The following is a 22061-nucleotide window of genomic DNA, read 5'->3' on the forward strand; positions in this document are numbered from 1 at the left end:
ACACTTGAAAATTAGGGTCTTGCCACTTACTAGCTATTTGCCTCAGTTCTCCTCTGTGATACTGGGGACTATAAAGTCCTATTTTCAAAGGACTGTCTTAAGAACAAATGATTTAATATGTAAAAGGTTTATAGCATAGTGCCTGTCATACGTAAGCTTTAAAAAAGTCCATGAACTGCTTATGTTGTTTATGAAAAGCTAAGCAGAAATACATATTAAACGGTAAGCCTAGTGTTCAACCTACAGTAATTTTTATTGTGCTTCAGAAACATTAAAACTTCTATAGCTACTCTATCAAAAACTTATTTTAACTAGAGCATGGACTTGAGGATATGGGGAGGGGGAAGGGTAAGCTGTGACAAAGTGAGAGAGTGGCATGGACATATATACACTACCAAACGTAAAATAGATAGCTAGTGGGAAGCAGCCACATAGCACAGGGAGAGCAGCTCGGTGCTTTGTGACCACTGAGAGGGGTGGGATAGGGAGGGTGGGAGGGAGGGAGACGCAAGAGGGAAGAGATATGGGAACATAGGTATATGTATAACTGATTCACTTTGTTATAAAGCAGAAACTAACACACCATTGTAGAGCAATTATACTCCAATAAAGATGTTAAAAAAAAAACTTATTTTAAAGCCCCAATACTGCAACCGACAGAACTGTACTACATAGCTCTTGTTTTATTAACTTAAAATAGAGGGTTGTGCTCCATGTCACCATAACTGTAAAGTAAATGGGGAGAGAGTATGCAAAGACGACAATGGTTAAAGAGCTGTGTTCATAGCTGCTTTGCTTCTGTATACAACATGGAACACACTCTATATGAATATACAGAAGATTCCGTATCAGGGTCTGCTACGGACTAAATGCTGTCCCTTCAAAAGTCCTGTGTTGAAGCCCCAATCCCCAATGTGACTATATTTGGAGATAGGGCCTAGAAAGAGGTAATAAAGGTTAAATGAGGTCATAAAGGTGAGGCCTTAATTTGAAAGGACTAGTGAAATAGGAAGAAGAGATGACAGAAATCTCCCTCTCCCTCTCTGCGCAAGCACAAAAGAGAGGCCATGTAAATACACAGAAAGAAGGTGGCTATCTGCAAGCCTGGAAGAGAGGCCTCACCTGATGGCACCTTAATCTTGGAGTTGCAGCATCCAGGACTGTGAGACAATAAATCTCTGTTGTTTAAGCCCACTCAGTCTATAGTATTCTGTTATGGCAACCCAAGCTGACTAATATATGGTCTTTGCATTTACATTACAAACTTGTTCCACAGATATCACCCTATCTTCCTCCTCACTTCATTCTAGGCAATGTTCAAAAGTTACTCTATCAAGTAACTTTTTCACCTATCTCAAATCCCACCACCTATCTAAAAGTGCAAGCTTCTTCGTTGCGACACTTGTCACTCTCTATTTCCTGGAACTGCTGCACTTTTCCACACAGAGTTTATCACTACTTGAGACACTGTACATTTTATTTACTTATTTGACCACCAAGGACAGAATAGAAGTTTCATAATAATAAACTGTTTTAATAGGAATACAAATTTAAGAATGATAAAGTATATAGAGACTTCGCAGCCAGAAAAATCTGTTTTTTAAAATCTACACTCCGGGGCTTCCCTGGTGGCGCAGTGATTGAGAGTCCGCCTGCCGATGCAGGGGACACAGGTTCATGCCCCGGTCCGGGAAGATCCCACATGCTACGGAGCGGCTGGGCCCGTGAGCCATGGCCGCTGAGCCTGCGCGTCCGGAGCCTGTGCTCCGCAACGGGAGAGGCCACAGCAGTGAGAGGCCCGCGTACTGCAAAAAAAAAAAAAAAAAAAAAATCTACACTCCAACAGCCCATATGTATATAATATTGAGAAGCCTTAAGACTAGGCATAAGCCTAGGTTGCCTCATTTATAAAATAGGGTTATATTAGTAACTACTTCACAGGATTGTAAAAACTAAATTAAGTTGGTTAGTATGTAAGCTTTTATCACAATGTAGGGCCAATAAACATGTAATAAATATCTTAAAACAGAAGATATTTTTTCATATACTTTAATGAGAAATACAGTTTTTATTTTTTTGAGCAGGGGAGGGAAGCAAATTTAAGCTTTATGGTTTTAATTCATAGTTGATATGGTTCTAGATTAAGCTCTAAATAGTAAACTGTTTAAGGCACTTCAGAACCACATGGATTTATTTTGTTGGGTTTTTTTGGGGTTTTTTTGCGGTACGCGGGCCTCTCACTGTTGTGGCCTCTCCCGTTGCGGAGCACAGGCTCCGGACGTGCAGGCTCAGCGGCCATGGCTCATGCGCCCAGCCGCCCCGCGGCATGTGGGATCCCCCCTGACCGGGGCACGAACCTGTGTCTCCTGCATCTGCAGGCGGACTCTCAACCTCAACCACTGCGCCACCAGGGAAGCCCTATTTTGTTTTTTTACTTATCAACTTAGCGTTACTAACTTCCAGTTCCCCTCATCCTGGAAATCTCCTCAGGACATTGAGTTTCCAGTATAAGGTTTGGCTCAGAATAATACCCAGGAACTGCCTAATAAGTTAGAGTTTTATTTATATCTTACATTAACATGTAAAAACCTCACCATTAGTAAATATTCAAATGATATTAACATTTAATATTGCATTGGTATAACACTAAAATGCATCATAAAATATTAAAATAACAGCATCCTCATAACATCACAACGGAGTGTTGGCTGGGCAGCTGTCATACGGTAATTCCTTTTCAAACAAAGCTCTTTTGGAAAATAAGCTAATGTACTGGTATGGGTTAAGGTGTTTACACTGAATTGAATTAAGATAGAATTTGACATGTTTCTGAGGTTGAAAAAAATTCTTGATTGTATCCCTTTTATAAGGTAACCAAATGGGGAGCTTTTTTGTTTGTGAGGGAGTAGGGGGATATCATTATGAACTAATTTTGATAAATTCGACATATTTCAATACATAGTAGTTACGATTTCTTCTGTGATCCAAGCAGTCTCATTCTTGGTCAGTGGGAGCCCTTTCATTCTGGTTCCTGTGTGCTTTTGACATGACCACAGTTGACTGTGCCTGTTTCCATGCTTTCTGATATGACTCGATGATTGAGATTTATCTCATACATCTGTGCTCCAAACCTGGAGTCAGCCATTTCTCTGAGAAGCTCTGATTATTTTTAGTGGAAAATGGTATTCAAAAACACAGATATGGGAACTAGGGTTGCTTGTTTCTATACAAGGGTCGCTTACTGTTTCTAGGCATTTTTTATGGGTAAAACTAAAAAATATTTTCTATTTAATAGAAAATATATAATAAGTTCCAGTATTATCTCCAATGCAAATTTAAAGTTACAGTTATTTTTACTTCTTTGATTTTGCTTTTGTATCCCTTTTCTGTAACACCGAAAATCTTGGTTTCTGGAGACAATGACATAATTGATTGTTCGTTTTATCAATATGTGTTTAAAAATAGCAATAGTAGGGCTTCCCTGGTGGCGCAGTGGTTGAGAGTCCGCCTGCCGATGCAGGGGACACGGGTTCGTGACCCAGTCCGGGAAGATCCCACATGCCACGGAGCGGCTGGGCCCATGAGCCAATGCCGCTGGGCTTGCACATCCGGAGCCTGTGCTACGCCACGGGAGAGGCCACAACAGAGAGAGGCCCGCATACCGCAAAAAAAAAAAAAAAAAAAAAAGCAATAGTAATATTATTAACAATAATGTTACTGAATACACTCAGGATTTCTTTGGAGTTCTGTTTGAACATTAGGGATGTATAGCCACAATATTAATTTAATGTAAATTAATTTGAAATAATTCTGTGTGTTCAAGCCACCAACTAGATATATAATTAAGTTCATTTGTTTCATTTTGTTTTTGATTTTATTGTTGTTTTAAATCTCTGACTTAAGTTTGTTTTGTAATCATGTAAAACATTTACATGGTTCCAAAATCAAATCTATAAAACAAGATATATTTGGAGAAATCTAGCATCTATCCCTAACTCCTACACTGTTTCCTACCCTTCCAACTAACTTCTTTTTAAAATTAGCTTTTGATATATCTTTTCATTAAAAAAAACAAACCTATATTCTCCCAACCTTCATAAATAAAGAGTAGCATACTATAAGCTCTGATCTGCACCTTGCTTCATTCACTTGATTACAGATCTTGGAAATCACTCTACACAATATTAAATAAGATCTTTCTTCCCCCTTGTACAGTTACGTACACTATAGTTGATTCAACGAGTTCATGATTGTTTCCAATCTTGTGCCATTTGTTACAAAAAGGACTGCATTTCATATACATACACATATGTACATGTGACTAAAGAGAGGAAAAAAGATTTAGGAGATGAACAAAAGTAGTAAGGGAACGAATTTTCAGCTCTACTGAGCTATGCTAGGCACTTCATGTTATTTTTAAATTTACTCCCTCAAGAACCCTATCAGGCAGGAAATATATCCACTTATAGATCAGAGAGATTAAATTAACCGGGTCAAAGTTACAAAATGGGGCATAACTGGCACTTGACCTAAGACTAGGGCCAAGGTCTGTGCCTTTTTTTTTTTTTAAACTATTTAAGATGGATGGAATAAGAACAAAGTCAGTTATATTTTCCAACTACATGGACAGTTCTAATAATCTACCCAAAAACCATGTCACATAACTGACACAAGAAGATACCTTTTAAAACTACAGTTCTGAAAATGCTCATGCTCACATTAAAAATATATGTGAAAAATAATGGACTGATATCAGCAATACTAAAGGGAGTAAAATACTTACTTGGATCATTTAGGTCTGACAGGCTTGTTTTCCTTTCTTTCAGGTTTGTGATTTTGGCTACTTTTGCCCTGGGCAAAATGACTTTCCCATTAGTCTGTAAATAATTCTGTCCACTCTCACCACAATTCACAATAATATCCATTGGAACCTTTCCCACACTGTTGCCATAAAACTTCTTGGCTGGTAATGCTGTGTTTTGTGACTTCTGTCCTCCAGAATTCTGATGAATTGATGTTCTTAATAATCCAGTAGATTCATTCAAAGTTACAGCTTGTCTGCAATTTCTTTGCAAATCCTTAGGAAAAGGAATACCACAGCTTTGGCATTTGGTCTGATTTTCTTTTTCTTTTCCACATTTTGGACAATATCCACACTGTTTAGAAACCTTAAATTGCAAAAAATAAAAAATAAGGAAAGAAGCAAAAGACTTTGGCATTTTATTTCAACATAATGGAACAACAACAACAGTAATCTCAAAATTAAATCTCCTACTTCCCATCATCATCACTATGGCTACCACAAAACCCTGCATGTTACTTGAGATTTAGCATCAGAATGCTGGAAGGAATTTTCAAATCATCTAGTCCAGCAGTCTTCAAATTGGACTATGTATATTCCTCAAGGGTTACATAAAGATTTTCTAAGGCATAGAGGACATATATAATCTCAAGGGAATCAACATCTAGATCCTCAATTCACACATGTAACCTTTCCAAAAACTGATTTGATTATGCTTCTCATGTCAAAGCATCACCTGCCACAATTGTTCTTCTCATACTTAAAAGCAAAAAAAAAAAAAAAAAAAAGAACACTAAACCCATCTTCCATTTGAAATATTACAAGGGTGCACTGCCTTGCGGTATAAAAATCACCGAACCAAGCAGAAGGATAATTTTAAATGTTGGAAAAATGAATCAATTCTAAGTTCTGATTAACAAAAACTTTTACAAGATAATTTATTTCTAAGACAGTACTTCAAAAATATTTTAAGGAAGGCCTAATCTAGGCCTCTTACAGTTGTTATATCATTAAAAAATGTTTTTTGACAGTAGAGTGTCATGTAATTTTGAAGCATATAACGTAGGAGTTCAAGGTACTTGGTGATATTACTGTAATAAAACTCCATACTCATGTACCTATTTATGTGAACAAGGTTCTGTAGCACTTATATCTGTAAGAAGGAAAATAAATATACAAATAATGCAAATGGTTGACCACGTCCTACTGTACCAGAAAGGGAAACCCATGAACAGCAGAGCAGTCCCTATCTATATACTACCCTCTAAACCCTCTAAAAAAATATCTAAACTCCATTATTTTCATGATGAGCATAGACATATTTCCATGTCTAGCTAGGTTTAAAAAATATTGTGGTACACTCAAAAAAGTTTAAATATGTTCATTTATGTGGGAGCTAGACCCCCATTTGCCACAGTGGGAATCAGCTATATATGAGCTAACTCTGCCTTTTAAGAATCAAGGATGTGATCAAGCTGGGTTCAGACTGTCTCCAATACTTTATTGTCCATAATAAAGGACATATTTCAGTAAAAAGAACTCCATGGAAAAGCAATACTTTCACATATTTTCTTTTATAAGATTGATACAGAAACAGAAAAAGCACTTCTCTACTATTAAAATACAGAAGGAAATATATCATGAACTATTATCATATGCCTTCCATCAGCTAAGAAACACGTATCTTAGAAACATTTGCAACAAATTAGGAGTCAAATGCAGATCAGCTGAACCAAACATGATATTAACTCTTTCATGATAAAAACTAGAGGTTAAGAATTTTATCAACCTAGTGACCTAAAAACTAGAATCTCAACAATGTTCAATTACTTTTAGTAAAGTAGTAAATTTTCCTAACAATTGTATGTTAAGTATAATTTCTTTTGGGAAACAAAGATTAATTAAAGTGTCATTTCCTCCCTTTTGGTCAGTGGAAGACTTACAAAATAAAATAAATCCAAATTACATATCACATAGTTATCTGCCAGTCTCTACACATTAATAATAACCAACTATACTTAATAAGAAAGAGCCTGCCTTTGATGAGACACCACTGAGATAATGTCATACTGTGTAAATATTCTGAACTTTTTATAGTCTCATTAAATACCAAAGACCTTGTTTTCTTACAAGCAGTACATAGTGTGAAATTTCACAGACTACACATGGAAAGAAAAAACACTAATCTTATTCAAGAATTTAAAGTTACGTAGAGGATGGCTCCAATCTATTCTTTATCTCCACTAAGAAAAGCATAAGTGGCATGGGAGTAAACATAAAAAAGAAGAAAATATATATTAGATGTTAAAAAAAAAAATTCTGAGGTTTTTAGCTTGCATGCCTAATGGAGAAAGGATGATGTGTCTGGGAAGGAGCTTTCTTCCTCTCTCCTCCTTTCCCTGGGTCAAGCAGTGGGCCAAGCACTGTGGGGAAGGCCAGTATGTCCCAAGCCGACCTTAGGCTGGCATGCCAGAGGACTGGGCACGTAAAAGGCAGCGGAGCAAATAAGTAAATACACTGGAGACATGGGAGACAGGTTTCTCACTGTCAGAGAAGGGAGTTACAAACATGCAACATACAAAAGGCTAAAGTAAACAATGTGGTGTTGGACTAGAAATGGAATTGTCAATGTAAACTCATAGATTTGAATAAGTACTGAATATTAACACATAAGCACACAAATATTTCCTAGTTCAGTCACTGAGAGGGCCTATAAATGTGACACCCAGTAGCAACGAGCACAACTATTGCCCAAATATCTTCCCTCCACTTATAGAAACAATGGCTCCTTGGGAGAAATGCATGACTCTAGAGCTGATGCAGAGAAAATACAAAGAAGTCTAGACCATCTGGTTATACCATAAAGTAAGTACTCAAATAATTATGGGAATATGTCAAAAAGAAACAGTAGCCAGCTTGAAGAACTTTCCATGGGCCAAGTCTGGGACAATTTGAGCATCAAAATGAAAAATGATAGTTATGGAGTATAACCGTTTTGAGTAAAATAAGAATCTATGTGTCTAAGCTGATAAAAATAGAAAAATATATAAGTAAACGTGGGATAAGAAAAAACTCTTATTAATAAATGAGTATAGGGACTTTCCTGGTGGCGCAGTGGTTAAGAATCTGCCTGCCAATGCAGGGGACCCAGGTTCAAGCTCTGGTCTGGGAAGATCCCACATGCCGTGGAGCAACTAAGCCCGTGCGCCACAACTACTGAGCCCATGATCTAGAGCTGGCGAGCCACAACTATTCAGCCCGTGCTGCAACTACTGAAGCCCACATGCTGCAACTACTGAAGCCCGCATGCCTAGAGCCCATGCTCTGCAACAGGAGAAGCCATGGCAACGAGAAGCCCACTCGCCACAACTAGAGAAAGCCCACACACGGCAACAAAGTCCCAATGCAGCCAAAAATAAATAAATAAAATAAATAAATGAGTATAGAAATATCTATTAAAAATACCTACTAAAATACTTGGAAAAATCTAGAAGGGTACATCTTAAGATAAGAGTGAGTAATGTGAAAATCAACATTACATACTTCCCGATATGATGCAATAAGATCATAGCATCACTTCTGAGGATTCTTGAAAAATGTATAAATCATGATGAACCATTAGACAAACCCAACTTCAGGGACAAAGTAAGAGGCCTATATTCCTTACAAATATCAAGGTTATTAATGAGAAGGTAATATCAAGGAATTATTCCAGATTAAAGAAGACTGAAGATCATGACAACTAAATGTACATGATTCTGAACTGGATCCTGTTCCCATAAAGGACACTGGTTAGGGAAAGTCTGAATGAAGTTTGTGGATTAGATGATAATTTTGGATCCACATTAATTAAAAATATTTGACAGTTGTACTCTGGTTATATAGGAGAATTTTTTTTTTTTTTTAAGGAAGGACACACTAAAGTATTATGTAGTAAATGGGCATTCTGCCTTACTTATACTCAAATGGTACAGAAAAATACACACACACACACACACACACACACACAAAGGAAAGGCAGAGTGAGGGAGAACAATAAAGCAAATGTGGAAAACTGGGGAATTAAATGGAAGAATATGTGGATACTTATCATTTTTTCTATAAATTTAAACTTATTTCTAAAAAGTTCTGATTGAGAGCAATCATTTGAAGTACGCTGCAGGGAGGTACTCAAATTCTTTTCAGAAAGATAAATATTCTGGATTTTTGATAATTGAAAAATGATCTAATGAAGGCAGAAAAGTTTGCCTAAATAACTTTTCTAGTTTTCTTCCAGTCCTATTCAAAAGGTCACCTAGAATTTAATAAATACTAAAAATACTATTAATAAAAATACCAATTGATTAGCAACAAAGAATAATTTTTCTACCCACCTCTATATCAGGTAAACATTTTTTGGAAGCAGGAGACAGAGAATGTGGGGTAGACTGAAATGTACTACTGTAACGTTTCTGTGCAACTTTCCTTTTAATTTCAGATTCCAGGTGTGATTCAGACTCTTCTGTTTTTTTCATTATACGATCTAAAGGAAGGGGAAAAAAAAAGTACTGAAATTAAACTTTATAAATTCTTCATGATCTTTTGCTATGAAAAAATACTAACTTATATTATCAAATTATGTTTTAGTTAAAATAAACTAATGTTTCAATATGTACAATAAAGAAAAACAGAAATTTAGGTCAGAGCCAGTGGCCATCTCCTGGTTGCTCTTGCCTTTTCTTTACCAGGATCTCTCTGCCAGCCCCCAAACTGTGGACCATTTTCATCAAGTGTACCAATATTCTCTTCAGCTTATTTTGTGCAACTAAGGCAGAAGAGCACTTCCTACACTGAATCTCTCTCTCTCTCTTTCTCTCTCTCTCTCTCACACACACACACACACACATTTTTTTTCCCCCTAAGTTGGTTACTCTTCTTAGATTGGTAATGAGAAAAATTTGAATTCAAACATTGGGTACAACTGTTTAGATAAAGGAAACTAAACTAATTCTCAATTTAATGGTTTTTTAAATTTAAGACACACAAAAGACAATTTTCTTCATTATTTTTCAATGTAAATTCAATCATTTTCATTTCTAATTAATTCATAATTCGAATTTTTAAATGATTTAACGAACTCCAAACAGAACAATTTAAAATTTATTACAATCTGACTTCATCAGCAAAGAACACTGAACACGTTTCTAAAACAAAAGTTAATGAATCCACAAAGTAAAATGCTCTACCAGCATAATTCCAAGTTTGTTAAATACTTCCATTTTCCTATCTTTTACATCCTCTTATCTTTTGATTTTTTAAAAATAAGATCATCTACACATAAAAATTAGCATTATCTTTCTGAGCTTGGTATACAATACTGTCTTAAGAAACCCATGCAATTACTCTGGTTTAGTGCAATCACAGAGTCCCACTAAGTGACTCCACCCTCCCATCCATTGTCCAGTCTGAACACCTTTATTTTCCTGGACACCAAAGCTAGAAATCTGAGTAAGCGTTGACTTGTCCTTGTGTCTCCTTTCTCACAGTCAAGTGAATTCTACTAATAGCTCTTGAACTCATTCCTTCCTCTCCAACTCCACTGCCGCTGTATTTCAGATGCTCAACTCCTACCTAAATTGATCCTCCTCACTCCAATTTTGCTTGCTTCAAATCCTTCTCCCCTACTACCAAGGTCATCTTTCAAATATGATTCTACCACTCTAATGCTTAAAAATCTTTCAATGATTCCACTAGCTAAGGAAAAAAGTCTGAACCCCGTATCCTGCCAAGCAGAAGGCTGCACTGATGTTCCAGTCTTAATTCCAAAAATACTATACCTCAAATACGTGCATTTCTCCAGGATGTTTTCTTTCACCTTCTTATATATATGCTGTTCTCTTCACAAGCAAAGCCCTCCCTATTTATCTAGTAAATTTAAACTATTCTTTGTTAAGAAGCTACCTCTATCCCACACTAAGCATGATGAAGCAAATACTCAGAGCTTCCACAGCACTTTATCCATACTTCTATTAGTACTCATTTTATTTTATTTTTATTTTATTTTTATTTTGTGGTACACGGGCCTCTCACTGTTGTGGCCTCTCCCGTTGCGGAGCACAGGCTCCGGACACGCAGGCTTAGCTGCCATGGCTCACGGGCTCAGCCGCTCCGCGGCATGTGGGATCTTCCCGGACCAGGGCACGAACCCGTGTCCCCTGCAGCAGCAGGCGGACTCTCAACCACTGCGCCACCAGGGAAGCCCAGTACTCATTTTATTTTAAGCTAATTATTTGCACTGATCTGTTTCCTCTCATTATACTGTCAGCTCTGGAAAAGCAGAAATCATGTTTTACTCACCTGTTTTCTCAGAGTTTAGAAACTGCACAAGGCAGGGGCTCAAAAAGTGTTTACTGGATTAATGAATCACATCAGAAAAGACTACATAACACATTCAAAAAAGATGAAATCATATGGTTGAAAGGAAGGGATGTTAGTACTATGTCACCTCGGAAAATGCCTTAACTCTGTCACACAGAGAAACTGATACAGTCGCAGACCTAGAAACATAAGGATTCAGCCAGGGAGAGGAAAGGAAAGCTGCTCCCAAGAACACCTGAGGTTACAGAGCAGCTGCTCCAGTCAAAGTATCTAGCTGTTAGCTATATTCCTATGAAGGCTAACTTACTTTGTTAGATGGATCAGATATAAAAAGCAGTTTCCATACAAATGAGTATTAAAGAACTAGAATGTGGCACTAAGTAAAAAAGGAGGCAGACAAGATTTGGAATTCAGAAAATACACACAACAGTTACCTGGAATACACAACCAATTATTGGCATAATTTAATTTACAGAGACAGCTGTCTTGAAACATGGGTTTTTTTTTTTCTCCTCCAACTTTTCTTGGTCTTGCTAATTAAATTTTTGTATGTACACAAGAGAGCTTTTTCCTTTTAAACATATTTTAGGAATCTTTGTAATCCCCATAATATCACTGCAAATCATTTTGCTCGAGTATGTCTCTATATCGTTTTCCTGCCAGACCCTACTCAGAGACTGACATTTTAAAAACTATTATCATTTCATTCTTGATCATATACTCACACTCTTCCCTCCACTACAGCTATCTCATCATGTCTATGTCACATTTTTCTCTACCTCTTAACACAATTAACAAGGGGGGAAACAAGGGGTCCAAGCCCTGAGAGAAACTGAAAATTTTTACTGATTAAATAGAGAAAAATGTTGTTTATATGTACCACATCTTCTTTATCTATTCCTCTCTCAATGGACATTTAGGTTGCTTCCACGTCCCATCCTGGCTATCATAAATAGTGCTGCAATGAACATTAGGGTACACGTATCTTTTCGAATTGTGGTTTTCTGAGGGTATATGCCCAGGAGTGGGATTGCTGGATCACATGGTAGCTCTATTTTTAGTTTTTTAAGGAATCTCCATACTGTTCTCCACAGTGGCTATACTAATGTACATTCCCACCAACAGTGTAGAAAGGTTTCTTTTTCTTCACACCCTCTCCAGCATTTATTGTTCATAGATTTTTTTGATGATGGTCATTCTGACCTGTGTGAGGTAATACCTCATTGTATTTCTCTAATAATTAGTGATGTTAGCATCTTTTCGTGTGCTTTTTGGCCATCTGTATGTTTTGGTCTTCTTCAGAGAAATGTCTATTTAGATATTCTGCCCATTTTCTGATTGGGTTGTTTGCTTTTTTGTTACTGAGCTGCATGAGCTGTTTGTATATTCTGGAGATTAATCCCGTGTCGGTCGCTTCATTGGCAAATATTTTCTCCCATTCTGTGGGTTGTCTTTTCGTTTTGTTTATTGTTTCCTTTGCTGTGCAAAAGCTTTTTAGTTTAATTAGGTCCCATTTGGTTTTTTTTGTTTTTGTTTTCATTACTTTAGGAGGTGGATCGAAAAAGATCTTGCTGCAATTTATGTCAAAGAGTGTTCTCCCTATGTTTTCCTCAAAGAGTCTTATAGTACCCAGCCTTACATTTAGGTCTTTAATGCATTTTGAGTTTATTTTTGTGTATGGTGTTAAAGAATGTTCCAATTTCATTTTTTTACCTGTAGCTGTCCAGTTTTCCTAGCACCATTTATTGAAAGAGACTTGTCTTTCCTCCATTGTATAGTCTTGCCTCCTTTGTTGTAGATTAATTGACTGTAGGTGTGTGGATTTATCTTGGGGCTTTCTATCCTGTTCCATTGATCTATATATCGGTTTTTGTGCCAGTACGATACTGCTTTGATGACTGCAGCTTTGTAGTACAGTCTGAAATCAGGGAGCCTGATTCCTCCAGCTCCGTTTTTCTTTCTCAAGATTGCTTTGACCATTCAGGGTCCTTTGTGTCTCTGTACAAATTTTAAGATATTTTTGTTCCAGTTTTGTGAAAAATGCCACTGGTAATTTGATAGGGATTGCATGAATCTGTAGTTTGCCTTAGGTAGTATAGTCTTTTTTTTTTTTTTTTTTTTGCAGTACGCGGGCCTCTCACTGTTGTGGTCTCTCCTGTTGAGGAGCACAGGCTCCGGATGCGCAGGCTCAGCGGCCATAGCTCATGGGCCTAGCCGCTCCGCAGCATGTGGGATCTTCCCAGACCGGGGCACGAACCCGTGTCCCCTGCATCGGCAAGCAGACTCTCAACCACTGCGCCACCAGAGAAGCCCATGTATAGTCATTTTTGACAACAATGATTCTTCCAATCCAAGAACATGGTATATCTTTCCATCTGTTTGTGTCATCTTCGATTTCTTTCATCAGCGTCTTATAGTTTTTGGAGTACAGGCCTTTTGTCTCCTTAGGTAGGTTTATTCCTAGGTGTTTTATTCTTTTTGATGCAATGGTAAATGAGATTGTTTCTTTACTTTCTCTTTCTGATCTTTCATTGTTAGTGTATAGAAATGCAACAGATTTCTGTGTATTAATTTTGTATCCTGAAACTTAACCAAATTCATTAATGAGCTCTAGTAGTTTTTTGTAGCATCTTTAGGATTTTCTACGTATAGATACATGCACTCCAATGTTGATAGCAGCACTATTTACAATAGCCAAGACATGGAAGCAACCTAAGTATCTACTGACAGATGAACGGATAAAGGAGATGTGGTACATATATACAATGGAATATTACTCAGCCATAAAAAAGAATGAAATAATGTCATTTGCAGCAACATGGATGGACCTAGAGATTGTCATATTGAGTGAAGTAAGTCAGACACAGAAAGACAAATATCATATGATAATGCTTATATGTGGAATCTAAAAAGATGGTACAGATGAAATTATTTACAAAACAGAAATAGAGTCCCAGATATAGAAAACAATCTTATGGTTACTAGGGAAGCAGGGGGAGGGTTAAATTGGGAGATTGGGACTGACAAATATACCCTACTATACACAAAATAGATAACAAAAAACAAACAAACAAACAAGAAAACCAAAAAAAACCACAGAACCAATATACAAAGTACCCAAAGAGCTAATGTTAAATAAGCTAATACTATGAATTGGCTCACTAATTACTTCGAGAAAATTAATTTTGGAGAAATTAATTTTGAGAAATCAGGTAAAAAGGAAATTGCTTTCCCAACTTAAAGGTTTATACCCTCTAAGATGGCTTTTTAAATATTGCCTTCAACGTTGTACTTAATCCTAATTTATGGCCTAAAAATCCCAACCCTGTAATCATTTCGTGGGCTCAATTAAATAACGTTCTAGCAATCAGTAATCTCAGATTTCTGCACCTGCACCTCACCTGAAAATATAAAATGTTCATACTGAACACCTAATGTTTATATGTTCCCCCAAAGCTTATTTTACAAGTTTATATATACTAGTATACCCTTCTTCATTGAAGTTACATCTGTAATATGGAAACCCTTCTGTATCACTGTGTTATTACAAAATGATTTTAAGAGGTTTTTAGATTTTTAAGAAAATAAATTTTGGCACCAAAAACGGAAAAAAAAAAAACCAAGATAACGGAGAAAAACGATTTTAAAATCTTGACCTCCTAAATCAAGATTATCTATAAAGAACTAAAGGAAAGAGACAGAAAATGCAAAGAATATTATAAGCATGCACAGAGTGAGTAAACAGGAGGTCAATCTGTAGAGAGGAGAGGAAAACCAAAGAGAAACAAAAGATTTTTCTCCTGTATGGACTCTCTGATGAATGAGAAGATGTGAACGCCGACTGAAGCCCTTCCCACACTGTATACATTTATAGGGTTTTTCTGCAGTATGTACTCTTTGGTGAGTGAGAAGTTTGGAACTCTTGCTGAAGCCCTTCCCACATTCATGACAAGTATAGGGTTCCCCCCCGTATGGACCCTCTGATGAACGTGAAGATCTGAGCTGTGACTAAAGTCCTTCCCACAGTCGTCACATTTGTAAGGCTTCTCTCCTGTGTGCACCCTCTAATGGATTTGAAGATTTGAGTGCTGGGTAAAGCCCTTACCACAGTCATCACATTTATAGGACTTTTCTCCCATGTGAACTAACTGATGAATTCGAAGATCTGAACTCTGACTGAAGCCCTTACCACACTCATCACACTTATATGGTTTTTCTCCTGTGTGGACTCTCTGATGAACGTTAAGTACTGAACTCCGACTAAAAACTCTTACCACACTGACCACACTTAAAAGCCTTCTCTCCTATGTGAATGTGAAGTAATGAATTTCTACTGAGGTCCTTATCAAATAAAAAAAGAAAATGCAAAGAATTACATTAATTAGACGTTTTAAGATGAAACTTCTGAAACCAACGTGATGTGGAAGTATGGCAAATGACTGACAGTGTATGGGAAACTAGAGTAGATCTACAAAGAGACAATAAGCATAAATAAGTTAATGTCAATGTCAGGATTAACAAATTCCTTTGGGATTCTATCTTCCATGGAAAGAGAAAAACATTTGAGAAGATTATGACAATTCATGTGAAAATTAACTAGCTTCAAATTATAGCCAGAAACATAATATGGCAAAAGATTTAAAACCTGACTGGTCCAGGAATGGCAAATGCCTAACAAGAGGCTCATGGAAGTTTCAGCAGCTAACTGATCATGGAAGTCATTTTTGCTAAACTGTGCCAAACCCTCAACAAAGTACTCCAGGGAGGTACTTGAGATGAAACCTATGTGACACTCCTGCTTTCATTGAATGCCCCCTTCTGGGGATGAGAAGGTGAATACTGTTTACCCAAGACCACACAAAACAAACACCAAGATTAACACGAGACACCATAAAGCTCCTGGCAGAGAACACAGGCAAAGCATTCTCTGACATAAATAGTACCAATGTTTTCTTAGGTCAGTCTCCCAAGGCAATAGAAGTAAAAGCGAAAAGAAACAAATGGGACCTAATCAAACTTACCCACTTTTGCACAGCAAAGGAAACCATAAACAAAACGAAAAGACAACCTATGGACTGGGAGAAAATATTTTCAAATGATGAGACCGACAAGGGCTTAATTTCCAAAATATACAAACAGCGCATATGACTCAATAACAAAAAAAAAAAACCCCAAACAATCCAGTCAAAAAACAGGCAGAAGACACAGACATTTCTCCAAAGAAGATATACAGATGGCCAATAGGCACATGAAAAGATGCTCAACATCACAAATTATCAGAGAAATGCAAATCAAAACTACAATGAGGAATCACTGTACAACAGTCAGAATGGCCATCACCAAGAAGTCCACAAACAATAAATGCTGGAGAGGGTGTGGAGAAAAGGGAGCCCTTCTTCACTGTTGGTGGAAATATAAATTGGTGCAGCCACTATGGAGAACAGTATGGAGGTTCCTTAAAAAACTAAAAATAGAATTACCTATGACCCAGCAATCCCATTCCTGGGCATATATCCAGAGGAAACTCTCATTCAAAAAGATACATGCACCCCAATGTTCACAGCACCACTATTTACAATAGCCAAGACATGGAAGCAACCTAAATGTCCATCAACAGATGAATGTATAAAGAAGACTGATATGTGTGTATACACACACACACACACACACACACACACACACACACACTGGAATACTACTTCCCCATAAAAAAGAATGAAATAACCTCATTTGCAGTAACATGGATGGACCTAGAGATTATCATACTAAGACAAAGAAAAGAAATATCACATGATATCACTTATATATGTGGAATCTAAAATATGATACAAATGCACTTATTAAAAAAACAAAACAAAAAACAGAAACAGACTCACAGACATAGAAAACAAATTTATGGTTACCAAAGAGCAAAGTGGGGAAGGGATAAATTAGGAGTTTGGGATTAGCAGATACAAACTACTATATATAAAACAGATAAACAAGACAAGGCCCTATTGCAGGACACAGAGAACTATATTCAATATCTTATAATAACTTATAATGGAAAAAATATGAAAAATAATATATATTTATAACTGAATCACTTTGCTGTACACCAGACACTAACACAACAGTTGTAAAGCAACTATATACTTCAATGAAAAAAAAAAAAAAGATTGGGATATTTCCTGCTGGATTTTCTAGCTCAATGTCTTTTTAATATACCACACTATTTCCAGATACACAGAAAAGGTAAGAATATGGAAGATATTATGAGACAAGTAAAAGTGATTAATAGGTTGGATCTTTAGAATAAATTTTAAAACCTAAACTTAAAAAAAAAATGTCCTCCATAAAAAGAACATTTATAGTAGCTTTACTCATAATCTTAAAACAAACAAACAAAAAAACCCTGGATGGGCTTCCCTAGTGGCGCAGTGGTTGACAGTCCGCCTGCCGATGCAGGGGACACGGGTTCGTGCCCCGGTCCGGGAAGATCCCACATGCTGCAGAGCGGCTGGGCCCGTGAGCCATGGCCACTGAGCCTGCGCGTCTGGAGCCTGTGCTCTGCAACGGTAGACGCCACAGCAGTGAGAGGCCCGTGTACCGCAAAAAAAAAAAAAAAAAAAAAAAAAACCCTGGAAGCAACTCAGGTGTCCATCATCAGGAGAATGATAAACAAACTGGTACAGCCATACAATGGAACACTAAAGTAACAAATTACTAATGCATGCAACAACATGGGTGAATCTCAAAAAAACTATCCAGAGTGAAAAGAAGATTTAACAACAAACAGTACACATTGTATTATTCCACTTATATGAAAATAGTTACCTTTGAGGGGGCAGGGATGAGGAGTAACTGAAAGGAACATAAGGGAACTTTCTGCAGTGATGATATCATTTGTACTATGTCTTCCCAGGGCTTTGGGTTAGTAAGGTATGTGTACTTGTCAAAATGTATTTAACTGTACACTTATGACTTGTGCATTTCATTGTATGTAAATTTTATTTCAAAAGAGAAAAAGAAAACTAAAACATATATTGAACTCTAGATAATGATATGCCTGCTGAAGTGTTTAGGAGTAAACTGTACTGGTGTCTGTAACTTACTCTAAAATGCATTGGAAAAAAATAAGATGAGTTTATATATAAATGGATGATTAGATACACGGATATGTGATAAAGTTAAGTATAGAAAAGTGTTAACTGTAGAATCTATGTAGTAGATATATGGGTATTCACTGTGAAAGTCTTTCAACTTTTTGGTATCTTTGAAAATTTTCATAATAGAAGTCGGAGGTGGGGTGGGGCAAGGACAGCCCTTAACTTTTTTTGTTTGAAAATTTAGTTGTGATATTACTAATCTGCTGGAAATTATATACCTCAAGGATAGTTAGAACACAAACAACTATCTTTATTATGGTTATTTATTTGCTTTTAAGTTATTTTTATCGTCTGTCAAAAGAGAAAGACTAATTAGAAAAACAGCTGGTTTTCTTCACCATGTAGCTGTTACTATGACTGGTTTTCAGTATATAAAGATGGCAGTCATATATCACATTCTCATTACAACCTCCTTAAAAATCACTTTTGTCTATGCTAAATATGTGATAAACAGGCAAAGGAGACAATAGGCAGACATGAATAAAAGAAGAAATCCAAATGGCCACTGAACACATAAAATGCTTCGTTAGTAATGAGGAAATTAAAAAAAAACCAAACAAATACTATTTCCCTATCAGCCTGGGAAAGCCTGAAGGATGGTAATATCTAATGTTGCTGAGGAGCATGTGAGAAAACAGGCCCACTCAGATCCTGCTTGCTGGGAGCTGACACCCTTTACAGAAAGCATTTTGGCAGTAATATATCAAAAGTCTTTAAAATGTGCATAAACTTTGTCCTTATAATTTTATTTCTAGGGATTTGATCTAAGGAAGTAATAGATAAAATACATAATATGAGCTAAATTATTAATAATATATATAATATCAAAACATTAAAAACCAAATTATGGTAGATAAATATAGTGGGTCACTATGCATTCATGAAAAAAATGACCACAGAGTCTTGGCTATATTAACTTGTAAAGTCCACTATATATAAATTCATCTATTTGATCTTAAACTTCCTTTGTGTTTTTCATTCTGGTTTTCTTCTGATATTCCAATATCTTTTAATGAGAATATAGAAACCGGATAATAACGTAACAAAGTAAAAAGCAAGTTACAGAACAGTAAACATAGTATAAACGCATTTTAAAAAAATGGATATATATGCATAGAAGTCTAGCAAGTTATATGTTAAAGTACCAGGAGAAGATACCCTGACTGGTTAAGAGTGAGCGGATATTTTTCTTCTGCACATGAGTTAAATAGTGCTAAGTCAGGTGATTTAGGTTGAAATCATAATGTAATTACATTAAGAATATAATTAAATGTTCACTCACAGACAGTATATAACGTCTATTAATTCTCTGACAAGAATACAAAGAACAGACTGGAAAACAAAAAGGAAGTTTAAGAAAGAAAAGAAAGAATAGAGAAAAAAATAAGAGATCTTAATTTATAGTTGTATGTTGTTATTTTACATGCTTAGAAAAAATATAAAAAGAACACCAAACAAAAAAGCAATAGGATATCTGATCTATCCAAAAATTATACTTAATAGTTTACAAGCTTTAATTTAATCCTAGAGAACTGCTTATCAATGCTTGTTAGCTTAGTGCTAATAAATGGCTATAATTCATATTAAGTGCCTCTTAAATGCAAAATAAAGGAGAAAAACAACAATAAAGGAAGTTACTTTAAGTGTTAAGAACTATAAAAAGACAGTGATTTCTTTTTAGGAGAAAATTATTCCAGGTGCTACGCCAGTAACTACTGATCCTGGGGTTTGAAATCTCACCATTTTAAAAACTATCTCCGGGCTTCCCTGGTGGTGCAGTGGGTGAGAATCTGCCTGCCAATGCAGGGGACACGGGTTCGAACCCTGGTCTGGGAAGATCACACATGCTGCGGAGCAACTGGGCCCGTGAGCCACAGCTACTGAGCCTGCGCGTCTGGAACCTGTGCTCCGCAACAAGAGAGGCCACGACAGTGAGAGGCCTGCGCACCGCGATGAAGAGTGGCCGCCGCTCGCCACAACTAGAGAAAGCCCCCGCACAGAAACGAAGACCCAACACAGCCAAAAATAAATAACTTTATTTAAAAAAACCCAAAACTATCTCCAAATGAAATCCTAAAATAAAATGCAATCTTTATGCAACAATATATATGCAACATTGTTATAGCACTGTCATTCATACTATACACAAGTATACGTGTACCTACCTAACACAAAAGCCGCTATAGTTTACAAGTTAAATATACCAATATCCCTTTCCCGAAGTTTACAAATATTACCTGTCCACATGATATGTGTGTGTGTGTATATATATTTTGGGTTGGCCAAAAAGTTCGTTTGTTTTTTCCATAGGATGCCTCTAGTAGTGCTTAGTTGTCTTTAAATTCATTTGAAACAATATTGTTAGATTGTGTTGTGACAGTTGTCATATCAGTGTGCATTTAATTAAAACAAAACTTATCAAAATTGGTGAATTTTTGTGTGGCCATTTTAATATTGAAGATGGAAGAAAAAAGCAACGTTTTTGGCACATTATGCTTTATTATTTCAAGAAAGGTTAAAAACGCAAATGAAACGAAAAAGAAAGATTTGTGCAATGTATGGGGAAGGTGCTGTGATTGATCAAATGTGTCAAAAGTGGTTGGTTTGTGAAGTTTCGTGCTGGAGATTTCTTGCTGGACGATGCTCCACGGTCGGGTAGACCACCTGAAGTTGATAGCAATCAAATCGAGAACAATCAACATTATACCACACGAGAGATAGCCGACGTGCTCAAAATATCCAAATCAAGAGTTGAAACCATTGGCACCAGCTTGGTTATGTTAACTGCTTTGATGTTTGGGATCCACAGAAGTTAAGTGGAAGAAACCTTGAGCGTATTTCTCCACATGATTCTCTTCTGAAATGTAACGAAAACGTTCCATTTTTAAAGCAAATCGTGACGGGCTATGAAAAGTGGGTACTGTACACTAATGTGGAAAGGAAGAGATCGTGGGGCAAGTGAAATGAAGCACCACCAACCACACCAAAGGCAGGTCTTCGTCCAAAGAAGGTGATGTTCTGTATATGGCGGGATTGGAAGGGAGTCCTCTATTATGGGCTCCTTCTGGAAAACCAAACAATTAATTCTAACAAGTACTGTTCCCAGTTAGACCAACTGAAAGCAGCACCCGACGACAAGCATCCGGAATTAGTCAACAGAAAACGCATGATCTTCCATCAGGATAACACGAGACCACACGTTCCTCTGATGACCAGGCAAAAGCTGTTACAGCTTGGCTGGGAAGTTCTGATTCATCCACCGTATTCACCAGACATTGCACCTTTGTATTTACATTTATTTCGGCCTTTACAAAATTCTCTTAATGGAAAAAATTTCTATTCTCCGAAAGACTGTAAAAGGCAACTGGTACAGTTCTTTGTTCGAAAAGATAAAAAGTTTTGGGAACATGGAATTATGAAGTTGCCTGAAAAATGGCAGAAGGTAGTGGAACAAAAGGGTGAATACATTGTTCAATAAAGTTCTTGGTGAAAATCAAAAATGTGTCTTTTATTTTTGCTTAAAAACCAAAGAAACTTTCTGGCCAACCCTATATATATATATAGATAGATAGATAGATAGATAGATAGATAGATATACATATATATACACACACATATATACACACACATATATAACATATATATATGTATATATGTTATATATATGTATATGTGTGTATATATATATATATATATGTATATAAGTATGTATTTACACACACACTTTATTATGAGTCCACAGGCATAAAGTGGAT

At 36.5% G+C, this 22061-nt stretch overlaps 1 protein-coding gene across 4 annotated transcripts in view; it reads right to left on the reverse strand.

The window, feature by feature from the left end:
• SENP6 (SUMO specific peptidase 6) overlaps positions 1 to 22061 on the reverse strand; it is a 111133-nt gene that overhangs the window by 34289 nt on the left and 54783 nt on the right. For all 4 annotated transcript variants that reach the window (XM_081250981.1, XM_081250980.1, XM_081250979.1 and 1 more), the window contains 2 exons: positions 9175 to 9323; positions 4784 to 5168 (listed from right to left, as the gene is read on the reverse strand). In XM_081250981.1, the coding sequence (XP_081107107.1) occupies positions 4784 to 5168; positions 9175 to 9323 (534 nt within the window). The remainder of the gene's footprint in view (positions 1 to 4783; positions 5169 to 9174; positions 9324 to 22061) is intronic.

The sequence above is a fragment of the Mesoplodon bidens genome, assembly GCF_964165515.1.
Source record: "Mesoplodon bidens genome assembly, chromosome: 12".
NCBI classification, from domain to species: domain Eukaryota; kingdom Metazoa; phylum Chordata; class Mammalia; order Artiodactyla; family Ziphiidae; genus Mesoplodon; species Mesoplodon bidens.